At 39.0% G+C, this 24,302-nt stretch overlaps 2 protein-coding genes across 3 annotated transcripts; both read right to left on the reverse strand.

The window, feature by feature from the left end:
• Positions 1-6,680: 6,680 nt before the first annotated feature.
• bmi1a (bmi1 polycomb ring finger oncogene 1a) lies at positions 6,681-15,890 on the reverse strand. 2 transcript variants are annotated; one of them, XM_064949322.1, is made up of 10 exons: positions 15,553-15,890; positions 11,341-11,471; positions 10,932-11,028; positions 10,644-10,699; positions 10,283-10,333; positions 9,752-9,860; positions 9,224-9,269; positions 8,534-8,632; positions 8,182-8,262; positions 6,681-7,905 (listed from the first exon to the last, which is right to left on the reverse strand). In XM_064949322.1, the coding sequence occupies exons 2-10, from the start codon at positions 11,456-11,458 to the stop codon at positions 7,591-7,593; spliced, it is 972 nt and encodes a 323-aa protein (XP_064805394.1). In that variant the 5' UTR covers positions 11,459-11,471; positions 15,553-15,890; the 3' UTR covers positions 6,681-7,590. The 2 variants fall into 2 exon arrangements, with proteins under 2 accessions (XP_064805394.1, XP_064805395.1); XM_064949323.1 differs by lacking the exon at positions 15,553-15,890 and adding an exon at positions 12,102-12,229.
• Positions 15,891-16,723: 833 nt separating this feature from the next.
• Positions 16,724-22,297, reverse strand: commd3 (COMM domain containing 3; the record flags this gene model as incomplete). The annotated part of the gene is made up of 4 exons (XM_064947345.1): positions 16,724-16,961; positions 18,360-18,416; positions 18,509-18,569; positions 22,239-22,297. Coding segments are annotated over 4 exons (300 nt in total), but the record flags the coding sequence as incomplete, so codon positions are not given.
• Positions 22,298-24,302: the final 2,005 nt, after the last annotated feature.

Genomic DNA, 24,302 nt, shown 5'->3' on the forward strand with positions numbered 1-24,302 from the left:
GATAAGGAATAAGTGGGGATAGAGGTTCTAACGAAACAGCCATGCAATAAATTAAATAATAATAAATAAAAATAAACTTTGAAAATGACCTTTGAATGTCATGAAAATAGTGATCTCAAACATCTGCATTAGTGTAGTCTAAATACTGAAGGGGTTGTTGTCGATTTACTGAGAAACTTATACAGCCAATATGGTGTATAATAGCGTACACAACTACAAACCAGCAGGCAATTGCAAATACAATTTTCTTGGGATCTTGTGGTCGAGGACTCAAAACCGTCAATACAATCTTCACAGACACCGTTTTAAAATTGTGCAGTGCCTATAAATATACATAATAACAAATAAAACATGTTTATAAGTCATTATAATCAATATCAAAATTGCCCTTTCCATTGTTGCACTGATAAGACATACACCTATTTATATGGAATTTCCATATATTGATGGTAATTACATGTAACTAACTCCTAAAATTCCTTCTACAGTAATTATTTGACGCAGTAATTATTTCACATGACTGGGAATATAGATATGCATCTGTTGGTCCTTAAGAAAAAAGGTAGGGGCGTGAATCAGAAAACCAGTCAGTATCTGGTGTGACCACCATTTGCCTCATGCAGCGCGACACATCTCCTTCAAAGAGAGTTAATCAGGCTGTTGATTGTGGCCTGTGGAATTGTTACGTTTCTCGTCGGAAGGCATGGACCAAAGCGCAGCATGGTAAGTGTTCATGATATTGTATTACTCAAAAAACACTCAAACAAAATAACAAAGACAAAAAACGAACAGTACTGTAAGGCAAATAAACTATACAGAAAACAACTACCCACAAAGCACAGGTGGGAAAAAGGCTACCTAAGTATGATTCCCAATCAGAGAGAACGATAGACAGCTGCCTCTGATTGGGAACCACACTCGGCCAAAATCAAAGAAACAAAGAAATAGAAAACATAGAAATAAAGAAACTAGAATGCCCACCCTAGTCACACCCTTGCCTCACCAAAATAGAGAATAAAAGCCTCTCTATGGCCAGGGCGTGACAGGAAGTTTGTCCCACTCCTCTGCAAAGGCTGTGCAAAGTTGCTGGATGTTGGCGGGAACTGTAACAAGCTGTGGTACACGTTGATCCAGAGCATCCCAAACACACTCAATGGGTGACATGTCTGGTGAGTATGCAGGCCATGAAAGAACTGGGACATTTTCAGTTTCCAGGAATTGTCTACAGATCCTTGCAACATCGGGCCATGCATTATCATGCTGAAACATGAGGTGATGGTGGGGGGTGAATGGCACGACAATGGGCCTCAGGATCTCTTCAGGGCATATCTCTGTTCACAATGTTGGCATAAGCAAATCGCTCTCCCACACAACGCCATACACACTGTCTGCCACCTCGCCGGTACAGATAAAACCGGTTTTTCATCCGTGAAAAGCACACTTCTACAGAATGCCAGTGGCTATCCAAGGTGAGCATTTGCCCACTGAAGTCTGTTATGACGCTGAACTGCAGTCAGGACAAGACCCTGGTGAGGACGACGAGCATGCAGATGAGCTTCCCTGAGATGGTTTCTGACAGTTTGTGCAGAAATTCTTCAGTCGTGGAAACCCACAGTTGTATCAGCTCTCTGGGTGGCTGTCCTCAGATGACCCGCAGGTGAAGAAGTCTGATGTGGAGGTTCTGGGCTGGCGTGGTTACACGTGGTCTGCTTTTGCAAGCCCAGTTGTACATACTTCAACATTCTCTAAAACGAATTAGGAGAAGGCTTATTGTAGAGAAATTAACATTACATTTTCTGGCAACAGCTCTGGTGGGTATTCCTGGATTCAGCATGCCAATTTCACGCTCCCTCAAAACATGAGACATCTGTGGGATTGTCTTGTGTGACAAAACTGCACATTTTAGAGTGGCCTTATATTGTACCCGGCACAAGGTGTACCTGTGTAATGATCATCCTGTTTAATCCGCTTCTTGATATGCCACAGCTGTCAGGTGGATGGCTTCTCTTGGCAAAGCAGAAATGCTCACTAACAGAGATCTAAACAAATTTGTGCACAAGATTTGAGAGAAATAAGCTTTTTGTGTGTATGGAAAATTTCTGGGATCTTTTATTTCAGCTCATGAAACAAGGACCAACACTTTACATGTTGTGTTTATGTTTTTGTTCAGTGTAATAACAAAATGATCTAACAAAGATGTGTCAAAATGATTGGCACCCCTGTTTTCAACACTTTGTGCACCCTCCCCTTGCGAGGATAAAGGCACCTTTTCAGGGATCTTACACCAATCCATATATAATCTTACCAGATCCTTGATATCCTTCGGTCTGCGCTTATGGCCTGCTCTCTTCAATTTAAACCACAGGTTTTCAATGGGATTCAAGTTCGAAGACTGAGATGGCCATTGCAAAATGTTGATTTTGTGGTCAATTAACCATTTCTTTGTGGATTTTGATGTACGCTTGGAGTTTCAGCCTCCAGGCAGAGGCAGCCAAGTTTTGGTTAAAATGTTCTGGTACTTTGTACATTTCATAATGTAGTTTACCTTAACAAGGGCCCCAGGACCAGTGGAATAAAAAATAGCCCTGTGACATCAAAGATCCACCACCATATTTTACAGTACATATGAGGTTATTTTCTGCATATGCATCCTTCTTTCGAGGCCAAACCAACAAGTTGTGTGCTTGGCCAAAGAGCTCTATTTTCATGTCATCTGACCATAACACCTGGTTCCAGTCCAAGTGCCAATGCTGTTTATCAAACTCCAGGCATTTACATTAGTTGTTTGCTCTCAATAAAGCTGTTTTATGGAAACCCTTCCGAATAGCTTATTGGCATGGAGGTGGTGTAGATTTGGAGACTTAGTGACCCCAAGATGCGACCAAGTTCTGTAATCTGTGGTTTTTGTACTTTTCTTTGCCTCCTGAACTTCCATACTGTGCATGGGGACAAATACACATGCCCTCTACCAGGCAAGTTTACCACTGTTCCAGTGGTTTTAAAATTCTTAATTGTTGCCCTAATAGTGGAAAGTGGTATATTTGGGTTTTCAGTTGTTTTTTATACCCATTGCCTGATTTATGAAAGTCAACAACCATTTGTCTCTTTTCATTTGTGAGTTCTTTACCTTTCCCCATGGGGATGGATGATGAAGGGATTTTACATGTGTGTTACCTAATTGGTATACCCCAGTGAAACAGGAAGCCATGGAAGGCCACAATACAGTTCCTGAAGCTCAGATTAACTTGAATAAACTAGAATGCTAATGCAGATTTTATTTTGTTTGATTTTATATAGAATCATTTAGAATCAATAATTTTGGCACCCATCTTTAAACCTTTTATTTACTTGTTAAACAAAATCTCTATCTCTGAGAAATTGTAGGCCTATTAGTATAACATAATGTACTTTTTCCAATCCTTTGAGCATACAATTTAGCTCAGTATTTGTATTATACAGTCTTTTTTGCTCATCTTTATCAAGGGTGCCAATAATTTTGGAGTTGACTGTACATACATACTGAAGATTTATAAAATAGGTTAACATCTTTAAGCATATTTCAAATGTTTTATAATGCGCTATATTTATAGAGATTTTGTCAGATTTAAATTGAGTGTTGTCACTTGGAAGACCAGACAGTTGATGAGAAACTACCTTACAGTATCTGAACCCTGTAGTTTTATTTCATTGAGTTCATCTCAAAGTAAAATCAAAAATCATGTCCATATTATCTGATCTGCTGCCACAACCAATATGTGTTCGCCATAATGGATAAAGCTTGAAACCACTCAATGTCTCTTCAAATGTAATTTACCTTTGATAAAATCAATGGCCTTGAAAAACATATAGAGTAACATATCATCACCATGGCACACATGATGTTTGTTATGCACTGGTCACATTTTAAAGGCTAAACCTTGGCATCTGCGGTGAAGGATTGTTGGGTCACCCATGCATTAATGCAATCTACTTGCCTACAGTGCACCTACCCATCACGCCAGTAGGCCTATAGGCTGCGTAAAACAAAACCACTTGAGGACCCGATGAAGTCCCAATCAGCTCTGTCCCAGTTAGGTGTGGAGTGCCTTGAAATAGAAGGAAGGAGTAGCGATTGCATATATATATATATATATATATATATATATATATATATATATATATATATATATATATATATACAGTACCAGTAAAAAGATTTTACACACCTTTTCTTAATTGTTTAATATTTTCTACAACATAACACATATGGAATCAGGTAGTAACCAAAAAAGTGTTAAACAAACTTAAATAGATTTTAGATTCTTCAAAGTAGCCACCATTTGCCATGATGACAGTTTTGCACACTCTTGTCATTCTCTCAACCAGCACCACCTGGAATGCTTTTCCAACAGTCTTGAATGAGTTCCCACATATCCTGAGCACTTGTTGGCTGCTTTTCCTTCACTCGGTGGTCCAACTCATCCCAAACCATCTCAATTGGGTTGAGGTCAGTGATTGTGGAGGCCAGGTCATTTGATGCAGCACTCCATCACTCTTCTTCTTGGTTAAATAGCCCTTACACAGCCTGGAGGTGTTGGGTCATTGTCGTTTTGAAAAACAAATGATAGTCATACTAAGCGCAAACCAGATGGGATGGGATATCGCTGCAGAATGCTGTGGTAGCCATGCTGGTTCAGTGTGCCTTGAATTCTAAATAAATCACTGACAGTGTTACCAGCAAAGCACCATCACACCTCCTCCTCCATGCTTCACAGTGTGAACCACACATGCGGAGATCATACATTCACCTACTTGATGTTGAGATGTGTCTGTTACTTGAACTCTGTGAAGCATTTATTTGGGCTGGTAACTCCAATGAATTTATCCACTGCAGCAGAGGTAACACTTGATGGTTTTGCGACTGCATTTGAAGAAATGTTCCGCAATGACTGACCTTCATGTCTTAAGGTAATGATGGACTGTCGTTTCTCTTTTCTTATTTGAGTTGTTCTTGCCAAAATATGGATTTGGTCTTTAACCAAATAGCGCTATCTTCTGTATACCACCCCTACCTTGTCACAACACAACAGAATGGCTCTAACACATTAAGAAGGAAATAAATTGCACAAATGTACTTTTAACAAGGCACACCTGTTAATTGAAATGCATTCCAGGTAACTACCTCGTGAAGCTGGTTGAGAGAATGCCAAGAGTGTGCAAAGCTGTCATCAAGGCAAAGGGTGGTTACTTGGAAGAATCTCAAATATAAAATATATTTAGATGTTTGAAAGACTTATATGCACTTAGTGTACCTATGCATCATGCCAGCAGGCCTATAGGCTACGTAAAACAAAACACTAGTTACCTATTGTAGGCTACATAAAAAATGTAAACCAGCACACACATCCAAATGTTGTCTATTGCACAAAAGTGTGTCAAATTAAGTCACATCATGCCATCTGCAAATCAACATCAACGTCCCAATCTGAATAACATACCTTTAACTCACCACTATAAACCGAGAACTAATACTGCGTTTATATGCTCGTTGGAACTAGGAACTCGGACATGTCCGACTTCCTAACTGATTGAAGTCGCACGTGTCGGCTATATATAACCAGTTAGCAAGTCGGAAATGTCCGAGTTTCCTATAGTTCCGACTAGCACATTGAACGCAGCAAGACTTTCCAATATCTCTCAGCTCAGTAAGAATATGGGATGATAAAAAGGCCTCCATGTAGGTTATCTGGAAATGTAAAACTACTCACATTGACCAAGAATATAAACCCATCACAAATGAGTTTATAAAATTATTGAATGACATTTGGAAAATCGTTGGATTGTGGCTTTAGGCTACGTCAACCACTTTCTGGTTCTTTTGACCAGTATTACCACTTTGTCTCTCCTCCACGAGCAAAATTGGCTTTATAAAACTTGATCGTTTCGAGGTCAATATTTATATTTTAATCGATATTTTAAATAAATAAAATGTCAACAAATAAAAACCGGTTTATTTTTGTCGGGGAGACGAATCTCGTATGAAGCGACAAGTGTACTGTAGTTATTAACATGTCTTTAATAGCATCTATTTGTAGCCAATGGAATATTACATCAACATTAAATCCTTAGCTATTGATACATTTTCACTTCGATGGCAGACGAACAAAGACATGCAATTATTGAAATATTTAAATATTGCAAGCAATTGACAAAAAAATATGATCTCGATCTGAAATGCACCTAAATGTGTAGATTTCTGTAGAAAACCTATTTTGTAATTTGAAGAAATGCTGTGTTCTTTCAATTTGTTAGCAGCAATTTCTTTCACCCATTAAAAGTATAATCCATGCTACAGATATTGAGTGCGACGGAAAATATCTAAGTCAAGGATATTCTAGGCCTATTCAAAACACAAAATATATTTGCGACTAGTGGTCTCTGGTGAATTAAATTAAATCAATGCTGCGCCAGCCCGAGACATCTTTTCAAAATGTCCGTGGAGGTCTGCTTTGTCTGCGATATTTTATTATTCGAACAACAAAAAACCAGATATTTAACTTAATGCATGAATGAAACTAAAATATATTAAATGTAGGAAAATGTAAATTGTCAATTGACAGACATTTTCAAAATGCCTACAAAGAGGGGACAATACCAGATGAATGAATCACAAAATTTAAAAAAAACACACCCAAAACGTCTAAGTGTAAAATGTTTTATTTAGATGTTATACTGTGCAACAGTAACAATACAATATTTGTCCATACAATCGAGCGATACAAATACGCAGAACATGGGAGACATCAAAAAACATTTGTCATCTAGCATGAAATTAAGGGAGGGGGGGGGGGGGTGTTCTGGACAGTATTTGACATAATTACTGATTAAATATGCATATATTTCGCTATATACATGGGTGTGTGTGTGTGTGGACTTTCTGAACTGCTTGGTTGCTTCAAGGGTTCAGGGATGTCGAGGCTATAAGCAATTCGATTCCACAGCAGCTAAAAAAGTATGTTTCCCCCCCCAGTAGCCTACAGCCTAATAAAAGCTCTGTACATTTAGCAGATCTTTCATATGTTTTCTCATAAAATTGTGGGCCCAATACTACAATAGTTGATTCCACATAATATATTGATTATTATATTTCTCTGTGAAATGCTTTCCAAAAGCCAATCGAAAGAACAATAGATGCAACGTTTCAAATATTAGTAAAGCCTATAGGAATCTACCATGCTTTATCTGACAACAATAGGCTGAAATACACACTTACAAGAGTCAACACATGTATATTCTGATATGGGAAAAAAATAATTAAAATAAAGGAAATAATATAAAGGCCATCTTCAGTCACATCTGTAAAATAAAACATAGCTTTTTGGGGGCTTTCATTTTCGACCATTCATCTATCACCAACATCCCTTTCACCAACTTAATGTCACATCCCTGCTATGTTCCTATTGAAATGCTTCACTTCCACTACTTAAACAGATATCATATATTTATAACAACGATAACAAAAAGAGAGCGTCTACAACAATGGAACTATATTGGCATGAAGATAATAGCTGAGCGGTCTGGCGTTGGCTGTCGGCCCGGATTTCAGGCCAGTCATCCCGAGGATGCAGAAGAACCATTCAGCGAGGCCTTCCGTGGTTTCCCAAAGGGGAAGGGTCTGGTAGGGGCTGAGGTGGAGGCTCCATTGACGGGCTTGGAGATGTGTGGGTGTGGGGATTGCACCGGGGTGCCAGGGCTGGGCAAGGAGGAGGAGGTGGAGGGGACAGCAGCAGGGCTGCAGGCTTTGTCGCTGGCTGAGTCGCTCTCAGCGGACCGACCAGTGCTGTTCTGGCCCTCCTGCTGCAGATGACTCATCTTCATCTTCTTACAGCTCGGTCTGACGCGGTACTTCAATGGCAAAGGGCCATTCTGAAAAATATTTGTAATACTTAGAGCTACTTTGTCTCAACTTGCAGGGCAATCATGATTTTTTCCTTTATGGACAATAAAGCTTTTGAACTGTGAACTTTCATGCATTCCACACTTTGAAGTAGGCCTAAGAAATATCACTGAGCCAAAGGTTGAAATAAAAAGTCATGCAATAATTTACAACAAAAAAACATTACTTCCAACTTGTTAAAAACATTTACATTGCCTTTAATTGCATGTTTTTACTAACTTCCCCTTTAATATTATGTTTCTTACCCTTCTCCAGGTGTAGATGTAGGCTATGTCCATTAATGTGTAGTAATCTTTCAGTGGCTCGTCTTCATACATCACTTCAACCTACATTGTAGAAATTACAAAATGATTTATAAAAATAGGCCAACAAGTACTTATTCTACTGAACTTCCATTGTCCTTCAAGAATTGCTGAATATCTTTGATCTTTTTTATTGTTTCAATAGAAGCATATGAGAGAATGATCTTGCAGTGATATGTACTGATGTTGTTAAATTCATCTTATTTCAAAAAATATATATAATAATAATATAACATAGTGATGCAAGAGTTATGGCTGCCCTTGTGTCATTTCATATAACCAAACAAATGTTTACCTGATAGGTAGAGGGGATGTCCATCTTACTGCGGAGGAACTTCCTCAGGTGCATGATGGTCATGGCTGCTGGACACTGCAGATACCTCTTATTGTTCACCTGGAGGAGGACAGAGCCAGTTAGATCAGCTCAAACCTACATTTTACTACAGACCAAACTCAGACAGAAAACTGAAGCTGTCTGCAGCAAATACACAATAAAATAGCAAGAGAAAATAATGTAGCTATAGTTAGTAAAGACAATTTAATTTGAGGTACTTTATATGCAGGTTGATGTTTATTTTCTTGTCCTTGTCCTGGAAGTCTTGTCCTGGAGGCAGAACTGAGCAATTTGGCTATATTGTAAAAATGTATACAAAGAAAAACGTGCTTTTTGGTTAAGGTTAGGTTTAAAATCAGATAGGATTTGTAGCTGTGCCAGCTAGTGACCACTCTGCAGAGCTGCCTCCAGAACAAGATTCATGCCGAAAAAAAAACAGCTCACCTGCACTTTATACTGTACCCTTGTTTACAATAAAGAACATGGAAAATGGAGATGAGACATGCAGTGAGATTTGAAGACAAGCTATTTAAGGGTCCAGATTTAAGAACAATCTTCTATCAGAAACCAAGCAATAGGCTCTGTGCAGCAACAGAGTGTAAGAACTATCTGATATGGAATGCTTCTGAGCTTCAGCCGGAGGCTGCCTACCTGTTCTTTAGTCAGTTGGTCCTCAGCCACACCGGTCTGTTCAGCCCTGAGAAAAACAAATGTTACACTTGTTTTACAAAATGTGTTAGAAAACATCTTGATAATGCACTCAAGATTTTTATGGTTGGAAATTCACATACAAAAAAAGCAGAACACTGGTAAAACCAAAGTCTCAAAATTAAAATGACTATAGAAAGGAAAACATACACTGTAATGTATTGTAATGAAACAGGCAGGGAATTGTGCTCAAACCCTCAACCTTCTGGCCCCAAGCCCAGTGCACCATCGACTGCTCCACAAAAGCATGGTCGAGAGGCAACGTCGATATACACACTTATAAACCAGGGTCACTACAGAATAATAAATAACTGACCTAATCGGTTTCTGAACACACTGAACTAATAAATACAAGTATACATCTATAAATGTTCTAACATAATTGTCTTCCTTAGACCTTATGATGAATCAATAGCGAACTAGATGTAATCATTTTTAAAAAGCCTGGCTGTAACAGACTTGTTGACGTACTTGTTGTGATCGAAGAACTCAATGGAGAGGCTGATGATCTCATCATCTGTGATGATTCTCTTGTCCTCGTCCGCCACCTCCCCTCGATCCTCATTAGACCTTGTTGTAGCTACAGACACAAATTAACAAGTTGCATGAGTTTTCACAAAAACTTGTAAAACCGTGAAAGTGAGAGCTTCGTATTCTCCTATAATGATAGGATTTCTATCGGCTAATATTGAAGTTAATTTTAGTGGCTTTGTAGAGGGAAAACCAATAGAATATTACTGGAGCAGGAAATAAATCAACCATTATTTTTGTTGTTAGAAATAAAACTACTTAATGACAATTAACTTTTTACATCTCCAGTAGACTTGCACCCTATCTGCCCTAGGAAAGAAAGGTCATGAACCCTTTAGTTAACATTTATATTTGAGTCATTTAGCATATGCTCTTATAGGGTAGTTAGGTGAGACAACCACATATCACAGTCATACAAGTTTAAAAAAATCTGAAATAAAGCAACTATCAACAAAGAGTGCAGAGACTCACCATCTACAGAAGGGTGATCTGCGTAAAAGTCTCTCCTTCTCTTCATCTCATCTAATAGGAAAGAGAGAAAAAACTGTCACAAATGTTTATTTGAATAGGGATAGAGATACAATTGAAAAATGTAATTATCAATCAGCTGATGCATTGCAACCTCATGCTTTAACTATATAGCACCCATTTCCAGAATCAGTCCACAGGTGGGTTTTAAACCATTTTCCAGGGGAGACAAGCCAGCAGCTCCAATTTTAAACAGGATAATCAACAATTCAGGATGAACCATTTAGTAGATACAGAATACATACGTCACAGAGAACAAGACAATGACATGACTGATAAGAGGGATTTAACACATTACACTTACTTTTGAAGAGACCAGGGACCAGCTTGTAGACAATGTCTTGTAGGGTTTTGTCAGACCTTGAAGAATGTTCATAATCAGTCATATTTACCCAGAACTCATTGCATTCTATGAGGTTTTAATAAATTGACGGATGTTGAGAAAGTAGCAACATTTGAATGAAACTAGACCAATCCTTTGACGACATCTAACTGTATTGGGTGGATTGGATAATAGCGAGAAACAGCAGAAATGCGACAAAACAATGCAAGGCTATAGAACAAATGTAAAAGAAACAAAGTGATTAATGACCTTATATTGAGCAGAGGCTTGGTTTTGTGTACTGGCACGTCACAGATGGGGCAATACTTGCTGGTCTCCAGATAGCGCACAATGCACATCTTACAGACTGAAACCCAAGGGGAAAACACTGGATCAGTTTCTCAGTGGATAACACAATACCCTACAGTCCAACGATGAAAAATGCCTGTTACATTTATCATATAGCGGTTATTCACCCCCCAAACCCTGATTTGCTTTGTAGCATCTAGCGAATTACATAAATAGCCAATGCAATTATGTGAAAAGAGAATGTGAGAGTGAAATTGGTCAACAAAAACTTGAGTAATTAACTAGCTACCTACTAGTGTGAATTTGCAACAGTCATATTTATCATGATTGGTCCAATTCCCATGTCTGCATTCAGCCAAGTGTCACTCACATGAATGGAGACATTCTATAATGGTTGTGGCATCGATGAAGTATCCACCACACAGCACACACATGAGGTGGGGGTTCAGCTCAGTTATCTTAATTCTGGTCGTTCGATGCATCGTCATGGAAGGAAGATCCCTGCGAGGGACAAAGGAGCAGAGTCACAATCTGACAGGAAGGTAGCCTATATCTTGTTAATGAAAATATAATTTAGACTTGATAAATTGAGGATACTTTTGAGAAGAAAAAAAGACAGTAACAAAACAGACAGCAACAATGAAAGCCTATCATTGGATCGGGACTACAGATCTTTCACAGCTTGATCAAGTAGTCGTTCATTAAACCGCTTTAAACCCATTTGTAAGGATGTTTTGTTGTTCTACTGTTAGAGAAACACCCATACTTTATGATAATAGTATAATAACCAGGGAAGGGGTTGTCGTTTTTCAGAAGCTGACCCAAAGGTTGATTGATAGCTAACAATTGGTGGGAGTCGATCCGTGTGGATTTGTCGAGGGCACAGCTACAGCCGAAAGAGCTGCGTTGTCATAAATCAATCCTTTCATTGGGATGGTTCATATAGCCTACCTCCCAGCGCTCCTCTATAGATAGATATGGGAGAACGGAGGTCGTTGGTCGCTCAGGAAATGTGATAGTACCCTAGTCCTATAAAAACGAAGAAACGCTGTCGAACTATCCAACCTACATCAGGGTATATATTCTAAAGCGAGTCAGTGTATTAGTGCCAAAACACAGAGGGGTTCTTACTTTCTAATATTGGAACCTGATGATAAGAAACATCATTCCGGTCAATTGCAACATTTCATATCACATTCTTCAATGAATTAATCTTTCAACTCTCGAGGATGCGGGAGACCGTAAGCTAATTGACTCGGCGTCAGGTGTAACCACACACACTTGGAAAGTCTTACCGTTTCTATGGCAACTTAGGTTCCACTACTTGGCATCTCGCCAGGGTCCAATACGGAGAGATTTGCTTCGCCCAAGATCAGATCACCGCTCGCGTTGATGATGTGACTGCGAATAATATGAGAATAAATATATGTCCTTCCCTCGCGAAGCCAATAGACTACAGTCCGTCCCCGCACCATGGCTGCCATTTTGTAAAGAACGTCTCGCTCGAAAACCATATTGCAATTCCCGACAGGTTTAACATTTTTTCACACCGAAGCCTGTTACGTTCAGTTCCTATGTCGCCAACCATATAGGTTACCCGTGCTTTGTGTATTAGTTTGGATAAATCTAATCGTTGGCCGTTGCTTGTGTCGTTTCCGTGTGCACGCTGCACAGGCAGCCTGTGTGCACCGCACAGTAGAATAACAACATCACTCGACCAAGTATGTTCTCTGGCAGTATGAAGTTGAAGCCCGAGAGAAACCTCGCCACTGCTCAGCCAACGCGACATGGATTACTAATGAAGTGCCACATAACAGTCTAGTTCAAATAGCCAGCAGGTAACAGCAATGTGGAGTAGAAAGAGGTTTAAAAACGACTGTCTGGAGGGAGGGAAATAATGAAATAAGTTTCACAATATACGTCTAGTTGTGACGCCTTTTTGTAGCCTAGACATCTTTCTTCTTCCCAATGGCTTTTTGTCTTTCTGCCACACATAGGATGCGATCACATGAGCCGTCAGTTAAAACATGGGGAGAAATGACTGATTCTGCGTGTCAGATGCTTTTGGCTTCCTAACACTAGGAATACAACTCATGACAAAACAAGAAATAGTGAGATTGGCACTGGGTCATGCCTGCATCAAAGGTGACCCGCGCAATATGTTGCATGGTGGCGCTATATTTAAACGGATTATGCGTGTAGCCTATGGTGAAAAAAACCCTACGGGGCTTGCACACAGAACCATCGTAATTTTATAAGGATGCACCTTAGTTCAAATATATATAGAAACACCGATATTGGCTCTGCCAAAAGGCCACTGGTGTGGAATATCCCAGCTCTTCCCGTCAGTAAAAAAAAATATCTTAATAATGTGTACATTTACATTACATTTAAGTCATTTAGCAGACGCTCTTATCCAGAGCGACTTACAAATTGGACATCAGTGATGGCCATAGACAAAAACCACTTTCTTCATCCTACGTGTTTGAATGTAACGCAGTGGAGGACCCCACAAAGCCATTACAGTGGCTGTCACGCATCGTGTTTGCAATGCAAACAGATAGCCTGTTACGCTATCAATCGATTAACTACTGATGTTTGCACAACTGTTACCACTGGTAATATAGCAGAGCCTTTATAGAGTAAATGATACCAGGCTTTAACATGCATATTGCAACTTCATCTGCAAGTATCACCATGGAACACATTTATCCGTACAGGACACAGCCAAACAACAAATAAAGCTCTGAATAAAAAAGTAGTTGAGAAACTCATAGAACAGGGTATTATCAATAACGATGTTGGCCAGATTTGCTCCCAATTGCATTCTATCTGGCCTACTGTACTCAGCTCAACCTTCTGGGCCATGAACTGTGTGCTGCAACCCAGGGTTTCTCCATCCAGCTATAATGAATGGCTGAAAATGGGAAGTAGAATAGGCGAGTCCTTCCTCAAAAAATGTGGAGAATCGTCTGTGTATAATCTACATACAATTTACAACATTTTCATGTAGTATGAATAAAGATGCATGTCACATTGTTCTCCATAAAGACAGGCTAGTCTTCGAGGGCTGTGGTTATTTTGGTCTAGAATGGCCTCACCATTCTCTCTATTTTTGGATGGAACCTTAATCTATTCATCAAAGCTAGATTTCCATCACCATTTCAGAAGACTTCCCCACATGGGAAAGAGGAGGCCTCTCTTTATATAATTCATCAAGAACTGGGCAGTCAATGTCGAAATCTCTATTTACCTGGCTGTGCGTTAAAGTTGCATTCCAACAAGTATCACAAACAGAAACCTTATATAAACACAAATCAGGCTACACCAGAATTTCAACTAGCACCGGCATTGGCAACCTCAACCCACCCACAGAGGATTTCTGTGAGATTATCAACTGTCAAACAGCGTTAAACTATTTATCTTTCCCACCAAACAGTTCCCTTCCTCATGACAGAATATCACACTTGATAAACTGGTCATAACGACATTATTAAGAAGGAAAGCATAAAAACATAAGACACCATGGATCCATGCAAACACATTTCAAACTATTCAAGCAACAGAATATTCCACATCGGTGCAAACCGTTAAACATGTCTGATCTATGCATGGTTGGTTTTTATGCATACTCCTGCTTTATAAACTTGTTATGCGCCATTGTGAGTTAACGGTCAGATTGTTGGTTCCAAACGTGGTGGGAAAAAATTACAAATCCTCAAAAAACTAAATGTTGACAGATGGCGGCACATAGCATGCGCAAATAAAGTCGTGACGAAACTCAATAGTAAATATATGCCTTTTACAGATAATTCAAATATGGTTGGCTAATTGAGAGGACCCTTGTTCTGAATCAGTCAATGGACCTTTGTACCATCTTGACATGATGGTAACAAAAATCTGAAAATTGGTTTATGCATGATTAATGTGCGCCAATATCGTTCCTTTGTCAACTTGCGTGTAGACCTACACATTCAAATCCTTCTTTAACAACTAACTGATCGTGCTGATATTTCAGTAAATCATTTAAATGGTTTTACCCTCCACCAGGCTACAGAGGACCGGTTCAACAAGAGGGAAGTTAAGTTAATAAAAACAACACTTAATGACATGTGCGTAATGCAACCACACCGATCTATCCCCAACATCCAAAAGATCCTATTTCTATAAAATGGGGACAGTATATGGAACCAAACCAACCAGGAGAACCATTGGACTGTGTGCTGCCGTAAACACCTCACCAATCTCGGTCTTGTTCGATTGAGATCACTGGCTTTGTGGAAATCTAACCAACGTCACGGAAACACTCTTAATGGACACTCATAAGAGATAATTACATTAAATACTAAAGAATTCAATGCGCTGGTCTGTTGAGCGCAAAACCAAGGCTTGCGCAAGAAGGGAACACAATTTTAGAAGCAGTGCGAGGACAGAGCTCCACGTCCGTGAGTGCGAGACACCGTCAAAGCCTCATCCACCACGGGCTGGAAACGCATTTAAACCCGCAGAAAAACACATATATGCGGCGAAAACTTAATCGTTATTCATCTGTTGGTAAGAAAATATATCGAATAATACATACCTAGAGACTTGGCTGGCGATCAGCGATATTGGAGATGGAGAGACAATGAAAGTTAGGGGGCGATCAGCAGAAAATGAATACGAGCTCAGCCGCCATCTTGAAACAAGCTGCAGACGCTGTCAATTGCAGAGAGCGCCAGGCAACCCGGGGCTCATTTCAGATGCGTAAAATTCGTAGTGTTCTCCTTCTATGCACTTTGGGCGCGTAGTGTCCTCTGTTGTCTAATATTTCAGACTTTTGGCTGTGCGTTCCGAACGGTGTGTTTGTGTTCCCAATGAGTCTCTTCGAAAAATGCAGCAGTGTGGCTCAGTGGAAACTGACACGGTCCCCAAAATGGCTTGTAGTTCGACCGCCCCGCTTTGGTCACGTGGTATCATTCCTTAAGGGTGGCCTGGAAATTAGTGTCGGTGTATTCCGGGGGCTCGCCAATTCACGATGCTTCGTAAAATGACACAAAGAATGTGTTATCCAAAGCCCATCATGATCTCGTAATTTGCTTCAAACGTTGTAGTTGTGTCACTCAAGATATCACTGATGTTTCTAAACAATAGCCAGTGTGCGTTTTTCCAACCACGTTTCTATTATGTGCCTCTGTGTCCCTTTCCAAAGACATGCGCTTGGCAAAATGCGTCTTTGTCATACATGCGTTGGTTAGGATACACTTTCCAAAGCCGATAGAAAGCCGGGGCTACGGTGTTGATATTCCATGGCAAACGACCCAATACAATACTCATTCATGATCGTACTAAAGACGGGGACATTTAGGAAATGAAAGCATCGGTAATAGGTCGGCTTACTATAGGAGGCTCTGTACGTAAACTACATGCGGTTCTGTTCCCTCTGGTGAGCCGCAATATAATTTAACTAATGCATTGCCACCAGTTTGTAAACTAGATATGACACATTATACTAATCTTCGGCACGATATTCTCTCCAATTTTGATAATTTATTTGCCACAAACATACCCCTTCACCGTTATGTGGCAGTGGACAAATCTATTTCCAAGACAAAAACTCCTATCAGTCGGAGACTGCATAGACTACACATCTAGAGTTGACATGAACTATGCCTTGGACTATAGGGACACACGCATGCTATATAGCTTACTTTAATATAATGTGGCTCTTATTTTATGCCTGCAAATTACCATGCATGCATTGAACCTTTTATTGACAAAAATAGGCCTACATCATTGAACGGATACAAATATTTAATGACGAATGAAATGAGTATAAAATACAAAGCGGATATCAACGCCGCTTGAAATCGCTGAACTTCAGTGCTTTCAGGAGATGAAGGAAGCAGAGGAGATCACGTGAGAAACCGGATTCCACTGTTCGAGCAGGCTCGGCTCAACTGCATAGCCCTCAAGACTCTTGGCAGCGTCTTTTATCTTTCCCACCAAATCCTGAAAACAAAGTCACATACACAGTCGGTTCTCTTCCAAACAGAGAATGACGGAAAGTTTGAATCACACACCATTTAATGGTTTCCCCTCACGTACTGGAGGAGTTTGGAGCACTGTTGAGTGTAAATTATAACCTTGCCTCAGTCAGAATCCTGTCAATTAGATTACCAGGATAGTTAGCACTGAAACCTGCCAGGGTGAGAGTCAATTCCATTTAAATTCATAACGGAATAGTCATCACAGTAGGCCTGAGTACAATTCGTTCATTTGTGAATGTATTTTTGATTAATTAAGGATGTTCAGGTCAACTGAAATTTAATGCAACCCTCCTGGTTCACCTCATACCCAAAAGAAGGATAGATAGTGTTCCCGAACATACACATTACCAAACTTCCTTCCTCAGATCTTTGTCTTGGCAACAGGGTAAAAACATTTAAATATTGTTTTTCTGCCCCTTATTTCAATACTCTTAAACTAGCCATGAAGCGATAACTACTGCAGGACGTTAAATCAGACAACCTCAAGTCACAGTGAAGATAGGTCTACAAAACATACGGGATTATGTTTACGTCGAACTCAATTGAGGAAAAGTAAAAAATAACATGTAACAAATTGAGACTTTTTTATGATAAGTTCATAGGCTACACTTAGATCGAGACATCACTGCCTGCCCTGTCACTCAGCGGTTATGCGTATTTCTTGGCATCAGTATTCACACAGAAAGTAATGGATGGAAATACACAATTCGAGTGAATATTGCAAAAAAATACGAAATACTGTTTCTGTTAATTTATTTTTTAAAATTGTTTAAGAAATGTGTAAAAAAAAATGAAACAGTCTGCAGAACACTATTGAATGAGATTAGTGCACATAGATTAAAATACACTGGAGCTATTTGCAAATTCAGGTTTTAAGCTCTGCTCAATGTGGCAGAAGTACATCTAAAACACATAACACTGTTGAATGACATGCTATTCAAGAAAAGGTTTAATAATTATTTAACAAACATCAAATAGAACTAACATGATTTATTTGTACTCATTCACGTGGACCTAACAGCTAGCCAATAATTATATACAGATCTGTAAAGTATGCTGATATGGAAATACAGTGTAGGCTATCTATTTAAATCAATTGCCACGTTCAAGAGTGCATGTAAAACATTATCACAGACTTTCTGTGAAATTACCTTATTCAACTAATGGTGAACCCCACTTTCTATATAGGCTGCAACAAAACATTAGCTTCCTGAAGTTGTTCCAAAGTACAGCTAAAATGGACCTCTTCCGACGATCCTCCGTTGTTGGTATTCTGTAAAAGTATAGGCTTACGTTTGTAATGACACGTTTAACAGACTCAAAACAGCTTTAGATCATTGGGTTCTGGAAAAGGACATACCTCAACGTTTAATGAAAACAGATAGGATGGCTCGTTGACCTTATGCACATGCCCGTTCTGTCATGGAAACAAAATATGTTAGGGCTACGGAGTAACCATAAAACCATAATTATCTGATTTTATTGTAGTTTATTATTACCAACCAATACCTTGATAGGGTACACCAGGCGCCATGACACGTCGTTGATATGAGGAGGGCATCTCCCTATACTAAAAGGACAACCAAAATACAGATTTACCAATGGGCTACAGATGCACACAATAGGCCTATATTAAACAAATATATTTACAAGGCAAGAAGCATGCATACAGGAACTAATGAATACCGATTTATATATGCTGTTCAACGGTAATATTCTGCATTAAAAACCTTTGCTTATCTAACCCAGAGTCATTCCACATATTAGGCTAATTGATCATATTACGTGTGTTAAAATCAAACAGCAAAACATCTTGTCGCGGGTGGAGCCCTATGGGGAACAGGGCAACACTTTTCAGCATTCTGAAGCTTGGTTGTCAGGAGGGAGACAAAAGGGGACAATCGTGGTGATTAATTACAATGTAAAAGCAACTATCAATGCGCTACAAACAAACGCTCATCGTAAAAGAACTGCGCTTTCTCCAAGGAAAATAAACCGATTCAAAGTTTGTGAAACAAATTGTCATGTCACATTTGCAGGTTAATTCACTAATCTTAAAACGGTTAAGAGATCATACATCGTCAAAATACGTCACAAATAAATGTGACCCGAGTTAGGCTTGGTCCATTACCTAGTCTGCTGCACTCTATGAAAGTGAAGCATAAAACAATTGGAAGAGATATTGTCAGCACATTGATCATTTCTATAAACTTTTTGTAGCTCAGCTGGATGAGCATGGTGCTTGTAAAGCTAGGGTAGTGGGTTTGATTCCCGGGATCACCCATATGTACAATTTATGCACGCATGACTAAGTGACTTTGGATAAAAGCATCTGCTAAATAATACACACACAAAAATATAAAAGCAACATGCAACAGTTCATATGAGTGAATCAGTAAATTGAAATAAATTCATTAGGCCCTAATCTATGATTTTACATGACTGGGAATACAGACATGCCGCTGTTGGTCACATATACCTTTCAAAAAAATTGCCATTGATAAAATACAATTGTGTTTGTTGTCAGTAGTGCCCATACCATTACCCAACCATGGGGCACTCTGTTCACAGCATTGACATCAGCAAACCTCTCCCCACACAACAGCATGCACGTGGTCCACGATTGTGAGGCCAGTTGGATGTACTGTCAAATTCTCTAAAATGTTAGAGGTGGCTTATGGTAGAAAAATTATCATTCAATAATCTGGCAACAGCTCTGGTGGCCCTTCCTGCAGTCAGCATGTCAATTGCACACTCCCTCAAAATTGAGACATCTGTGGCATTGTGTTGTGTGACAAAACTGCACATTTTAGAGTGGTCCTTTATTGTAAACTAATTTGTGCACAAAATTTGAGAAAAGTTGTGTGCATATGGAAAATGTCTGGGATCTTTTATTTCAGCTCATGAAACATGGGACCAACACTTTACATGTTGCGTTTATATCTTTCTTCAGTGAGCTAAACTGCAAATAATGCAAAGCAAGATTATTAAATTGACTCATCTATATTTCCTGATGACACCAAAAGCTTTCAAACAAAAATTGGTGGTTCATTTAAAATGTAACTGTTCAATACATTTGAAATAAAAACCATAAAACTGTTATTACCCAACTTCAAACAAACTTTATATATAATGAAAACCCCCTATATTGTTTTATTGTTCACATTTTTTTTAGGCTGCACTTGATGTTTAAATGGGGATGGATATGTGTATTGGGGAAGATGTATATGACTGGAAAAGTTCAATAGCGTGGATTTATAACATTTGTAGATCTACAGATGTTAATGAAGTGTAAACTGCATGGTCAATGTGATATTCCATGAGCCATATAGAGAACCCATAACAAAAATGTAGGGCTCCGATAAGGTCTTGTCTGTGTCTGCATTGTTGTCATGTGTTCGGATGTGACTATGTTCCCACAGTTTACAAACTACCATCTCTGTACTGTGGTGACCCAGAAGCCGTTCTGTACAAACAGACAATGTAGTGTTTTAGATTTAAATCTAATACTTTAAAATCAAGTATATTTGTCCAGTCAACACTTTAGCTACAATAACCCCATAGTCATGAATTGTTATGGCATTTCAAATAGGCTGACTGGAAATGAAAACATCAGAAAAAGTTACCCTGACAATAGAATTTCCACATCACTTTTATATTTCTGGAGAACAAAGAGTCCGTTTGGGGTCGAGATCTGGTATGGATTTGCAAATAAGGTAATTAAGATGTTGTAAAATTAATAAGGTAGTCATCACCTGGTATGTGATGTAGAATACATATGTTCTCTCCGCATCAAACCTAACATCCTCCAGGCACAAGCTGGAATGACAATCAGCTCCATCATTTATCAATATATTCATCATAATGAAGTCCATTTCACCTCATGTAGGCCTACGGATTTAATTTAGCAGGTGAAGTGGAATGCACTTGATAACAGAGTGCTCCACACTCACACTTGACTTCTTCTACTACTTGGACTAACTTTGCTGATAGCTACTATATTAAAGAAAAATGTACTTACTATGACAAAGATATGTAGTTGTCCCACCTAGCTGTCTTAAATGGGCAATTCCACCGCTTTTCAACCTAATTTTCATTATCTCCAGCACAATACCAGTGTGTACATATGCATGTGAAAATTGTGTATTTAGACATTTCGTAGAAAACAATAAAGTTAAAAAGTTCAACTCGATGAAATGATCAAAAGTTATAACATTTATAACAGTGATTTATTTTCAAACAGTTTTACAGTGATGTTGGGAGCAAGAAAACTGCAATGAGTTTCTAATCAGAGGGAGTTTTCCCCCCACTTTTAATCATACCTTGTGATAAAACAAGCTAGGTTTCAATTGGCGACAGATTGTCATGCAAATATTCTAAAATATGCACATTTTCCCACCACAAAAACAGTTGCGTTAAATAGCAAATGTGCCTACTCTATAATCTTGGCACCTGCACTCTAGCCAACAGCTCGCAGATACTGTGTGGTTAGGCTCGTCTACATGAGATTATTATGGATAAGAGCAAGAATGTTTATTTGTCAAACAGCAGTCAAGCATCTATCATCTTGTCACCAGAATAAGACCATTGATATTTATTGGAAAGGAGGATCAAGATCACAGGGTGATGAAAGTGGATGAAGTCTCCTGTATAACATATTTAATCTGTAGCCTAATAAACTGCATGCTTTCCCGGGTTACAGTGAGAGGACCACTTAACTTGGATATGATTGTTATTTCAATATTTACGCATAAAAACGTTTCCTTCTCCATTTGACATACTTTACAAAAATATCCCACAATGTCAAAGGAACAAGTTATCTGTCTGCTTCTATGAAATTGTACCAAAACTGTCCGTTTCCATCACAGCTGTCCTGATTTGTTTTGGTAATAAAGTATGACTTTACTCACATAAAAGTGTAGATGGAAACATTCTTCTCTTTAACCATTTTTTAGGGCCCTTATCTTTTTAACCACAGATCATAGAAACATGCTGTTTTCACATATGTAGACACTGGTTTGGTGCTGAGATAATAAATAGGGGCTTGAAAAGTGGCAGAATTGCCCTTTAAGATGAATGCACTACCTGTAAATCGCTCTGGTAAGAGCATCTGTTAAATGACAAATGTATTATTTTCTAAACTTGACCCTAGTCTCTGGGGGACGAGATTAATTATTTAATAACTTCAGAGAGGTCAACCTCCATTAGCAATAATATAGCAGGACAAACCAAGCGTTACCTTATAGTGGATTTGTCCACGTTTTGTTTGACCCCCTCCAGTATGCAGGTGGTGGCAGATCAATTCAGGTTGATCTATGATCAGAAAAAAAACATTGACCAGTTATTTATTCATCACACATATCGTAAAGAAAAAAATACACTCAAACTAAATAAATATATATATTTTTTAATTTTATTAGTCCACTGTTAATACCTATCAAGTGGACAAATTTTTTAAAAAATAGCTAAATATATTTTGAGAGGATTTTTCCTTTAACTGTAGCCGAATGTCTCGCCAAGCTTTTATAGTGGGTCTAATTAAACAATAAGGCACGAGCAGTTTATAAGGTTAGCATTTTATAATAGCAACAGGGCACCTTGGATGTCCGTGGTATTTGGTCATTATACCACGGCAAAGGGCTGTATACAGGTACTCCGCATTACATCCTACATAAGAACAGCCCTTAGCCGTGATATATTGGCCATATACCCCCTCATGCCTTACTGTTTAATTAAAGTATATCATCTAGTTCTAATAACCTAAACGTTTATACATACAAAGGGACGCAAATTATGTACACGAACACACACACAATGAATGAAACAATTTAGGCTACGACTAGAAATATATGATTAAAATCCCATTTAGTCACTAGGGAGCACCTTTTTAGTTCCAGATTGCTTCCTACATTTTCTAACCTATACATTTTTTTAAACTGTAGCCTAGCCTACATTCTGAGTTATTTATTATTTAACTAGGTAAGTCAGTTAAAAACAAATTCTTATTTACAATGACGGCCTACCGGGGAACAGATCTTTAACTTGTCAGTTTGGGGATTTGACCCAGCAACCTTTCGGTTACTGGCCCAAAGTTCTAACCACTAACTATGGCTACCTGCCGCCCCAAAATGCTACTACTTTGTGAGCAAACTCACTGTTCGCCTGGGTACACGTTGTTGTAGCCTGATCAATAGTCATATTTCCTATAACTACCACTTGAAACATAAAAGATGCTAACACTGTTACATTTGATTCATTTCAGATCCACGGGTGTTAAAAAAAATCTATCGTGCATTCCACATTTTTCAAAACGAGCCTTCAAGTCAAACTGGGAAAAAAACGGAAGCTGTGAAAGAAGCAGAAATAAAAGGCGACAGTGGAGAGAGAGCAGGCTTACCGAGAACACGACGGTCGGCATGGGCGGTTAGCGAGCTGCGAAAGGTTAATTATATCAACACAGAGGAGATCTTCAAGTCGAAAAGCGACGGGTCTGCTAGAGACTGCATCCCTTTCTGCACCGACTCAGACAACTCCATTTTGAAACAGAAACAACCCACGAAACCGGATCACGTGACGTAATCAGCTGACACTGCATGCAGGGGAGAGGGCAAAGCTCACATAGCGTTCATTCACCGCTCGTGGTGGAGTGAAAAAAATCTGCCAGCTCCACAATGTATCACGTCTGTTTGTTTCATTTAGGCTACAGTATCTTTCATTGAGAACAAAATAAATAAATATAGACATAGTTTATTCTCATATAGGTCTAAATAATTTGCAGGATTGGGCATGTGAGGCTACAGGATGGAGCCACTGCATATTTTGTTGCATCATCAAATCAAATGTTATTTGTCACATGCTTCGTAAACAACAGGTGTAGACTAACAGTGAAATAATTACTTACGGCCCTTCCCAACAATGTAGAGAGAACAAATATATAAATCATAGCAAAAAATAGATACAATAAATAAATACACAATGAGTAACGATAACCTGTCTATATACACGGGGTACCAGTACCGAGTCCATGTGTAGGGATACGAGGTAATTGAGGTAGATATGTACACATAGCAGTGGTGGCTGCTGAGGGGAGGACGGCTCATAATAATGGCTGGAACGGAGTGACCAACCTCCTGTGACATATAGGTGGGGATAAAGTGACTAGGCAACTGAATAGCTAATAAACAGTAACAGCATCGTATGTGATGAGTCAAAAACGTTAGCGCAAAAAGAGTCAATGCAGATAGTTAAATAGTTAACCAATAGCTACCTAGACTAACTATTTAGCAGTCTTATGACTTGAGGG

The sequence above is a fragment of the Oncorhynchus masou genome, chromosome 30, assembly GCF_036934945.1.
Source record: "Oncorhynchus masou masou isolate Uvic2021 chromosome 30, UVic_Omas_1.1, whole genome shotgun sequence".
Lineage (NCBI taxonomy): Eukaryota > Metazoa > Chordata > Actinopteri > Salmoniformes > Salmonidae > Oncorhynchus > Oncorhynchus masou.

Bases quoted from the DNA above. Each gene is read 5' to 3' on its own strand.
- bmi1a (XM_064949322.1), bottom strand. From the start codon at position 11,458: ATGACGATGCATCGAACGACCAGAATTAAGATAACTGAGCTGAACCCC. The intron at 10,334-10,643 runs GTAAGTGTAATG...CTTTCCTATTAG, and splicing joins GGTCCCTGGTCTCTTCAAAA to ATGAGATGAAGAGAAGGAGA. The intron at 9,270-9,751 runs GTACGTCAACAA...TGTTTTTCTCAG, and splicing joins GAGTTCTTCGATCACAACAA to GGCTGAACAGACCGGTGTGG.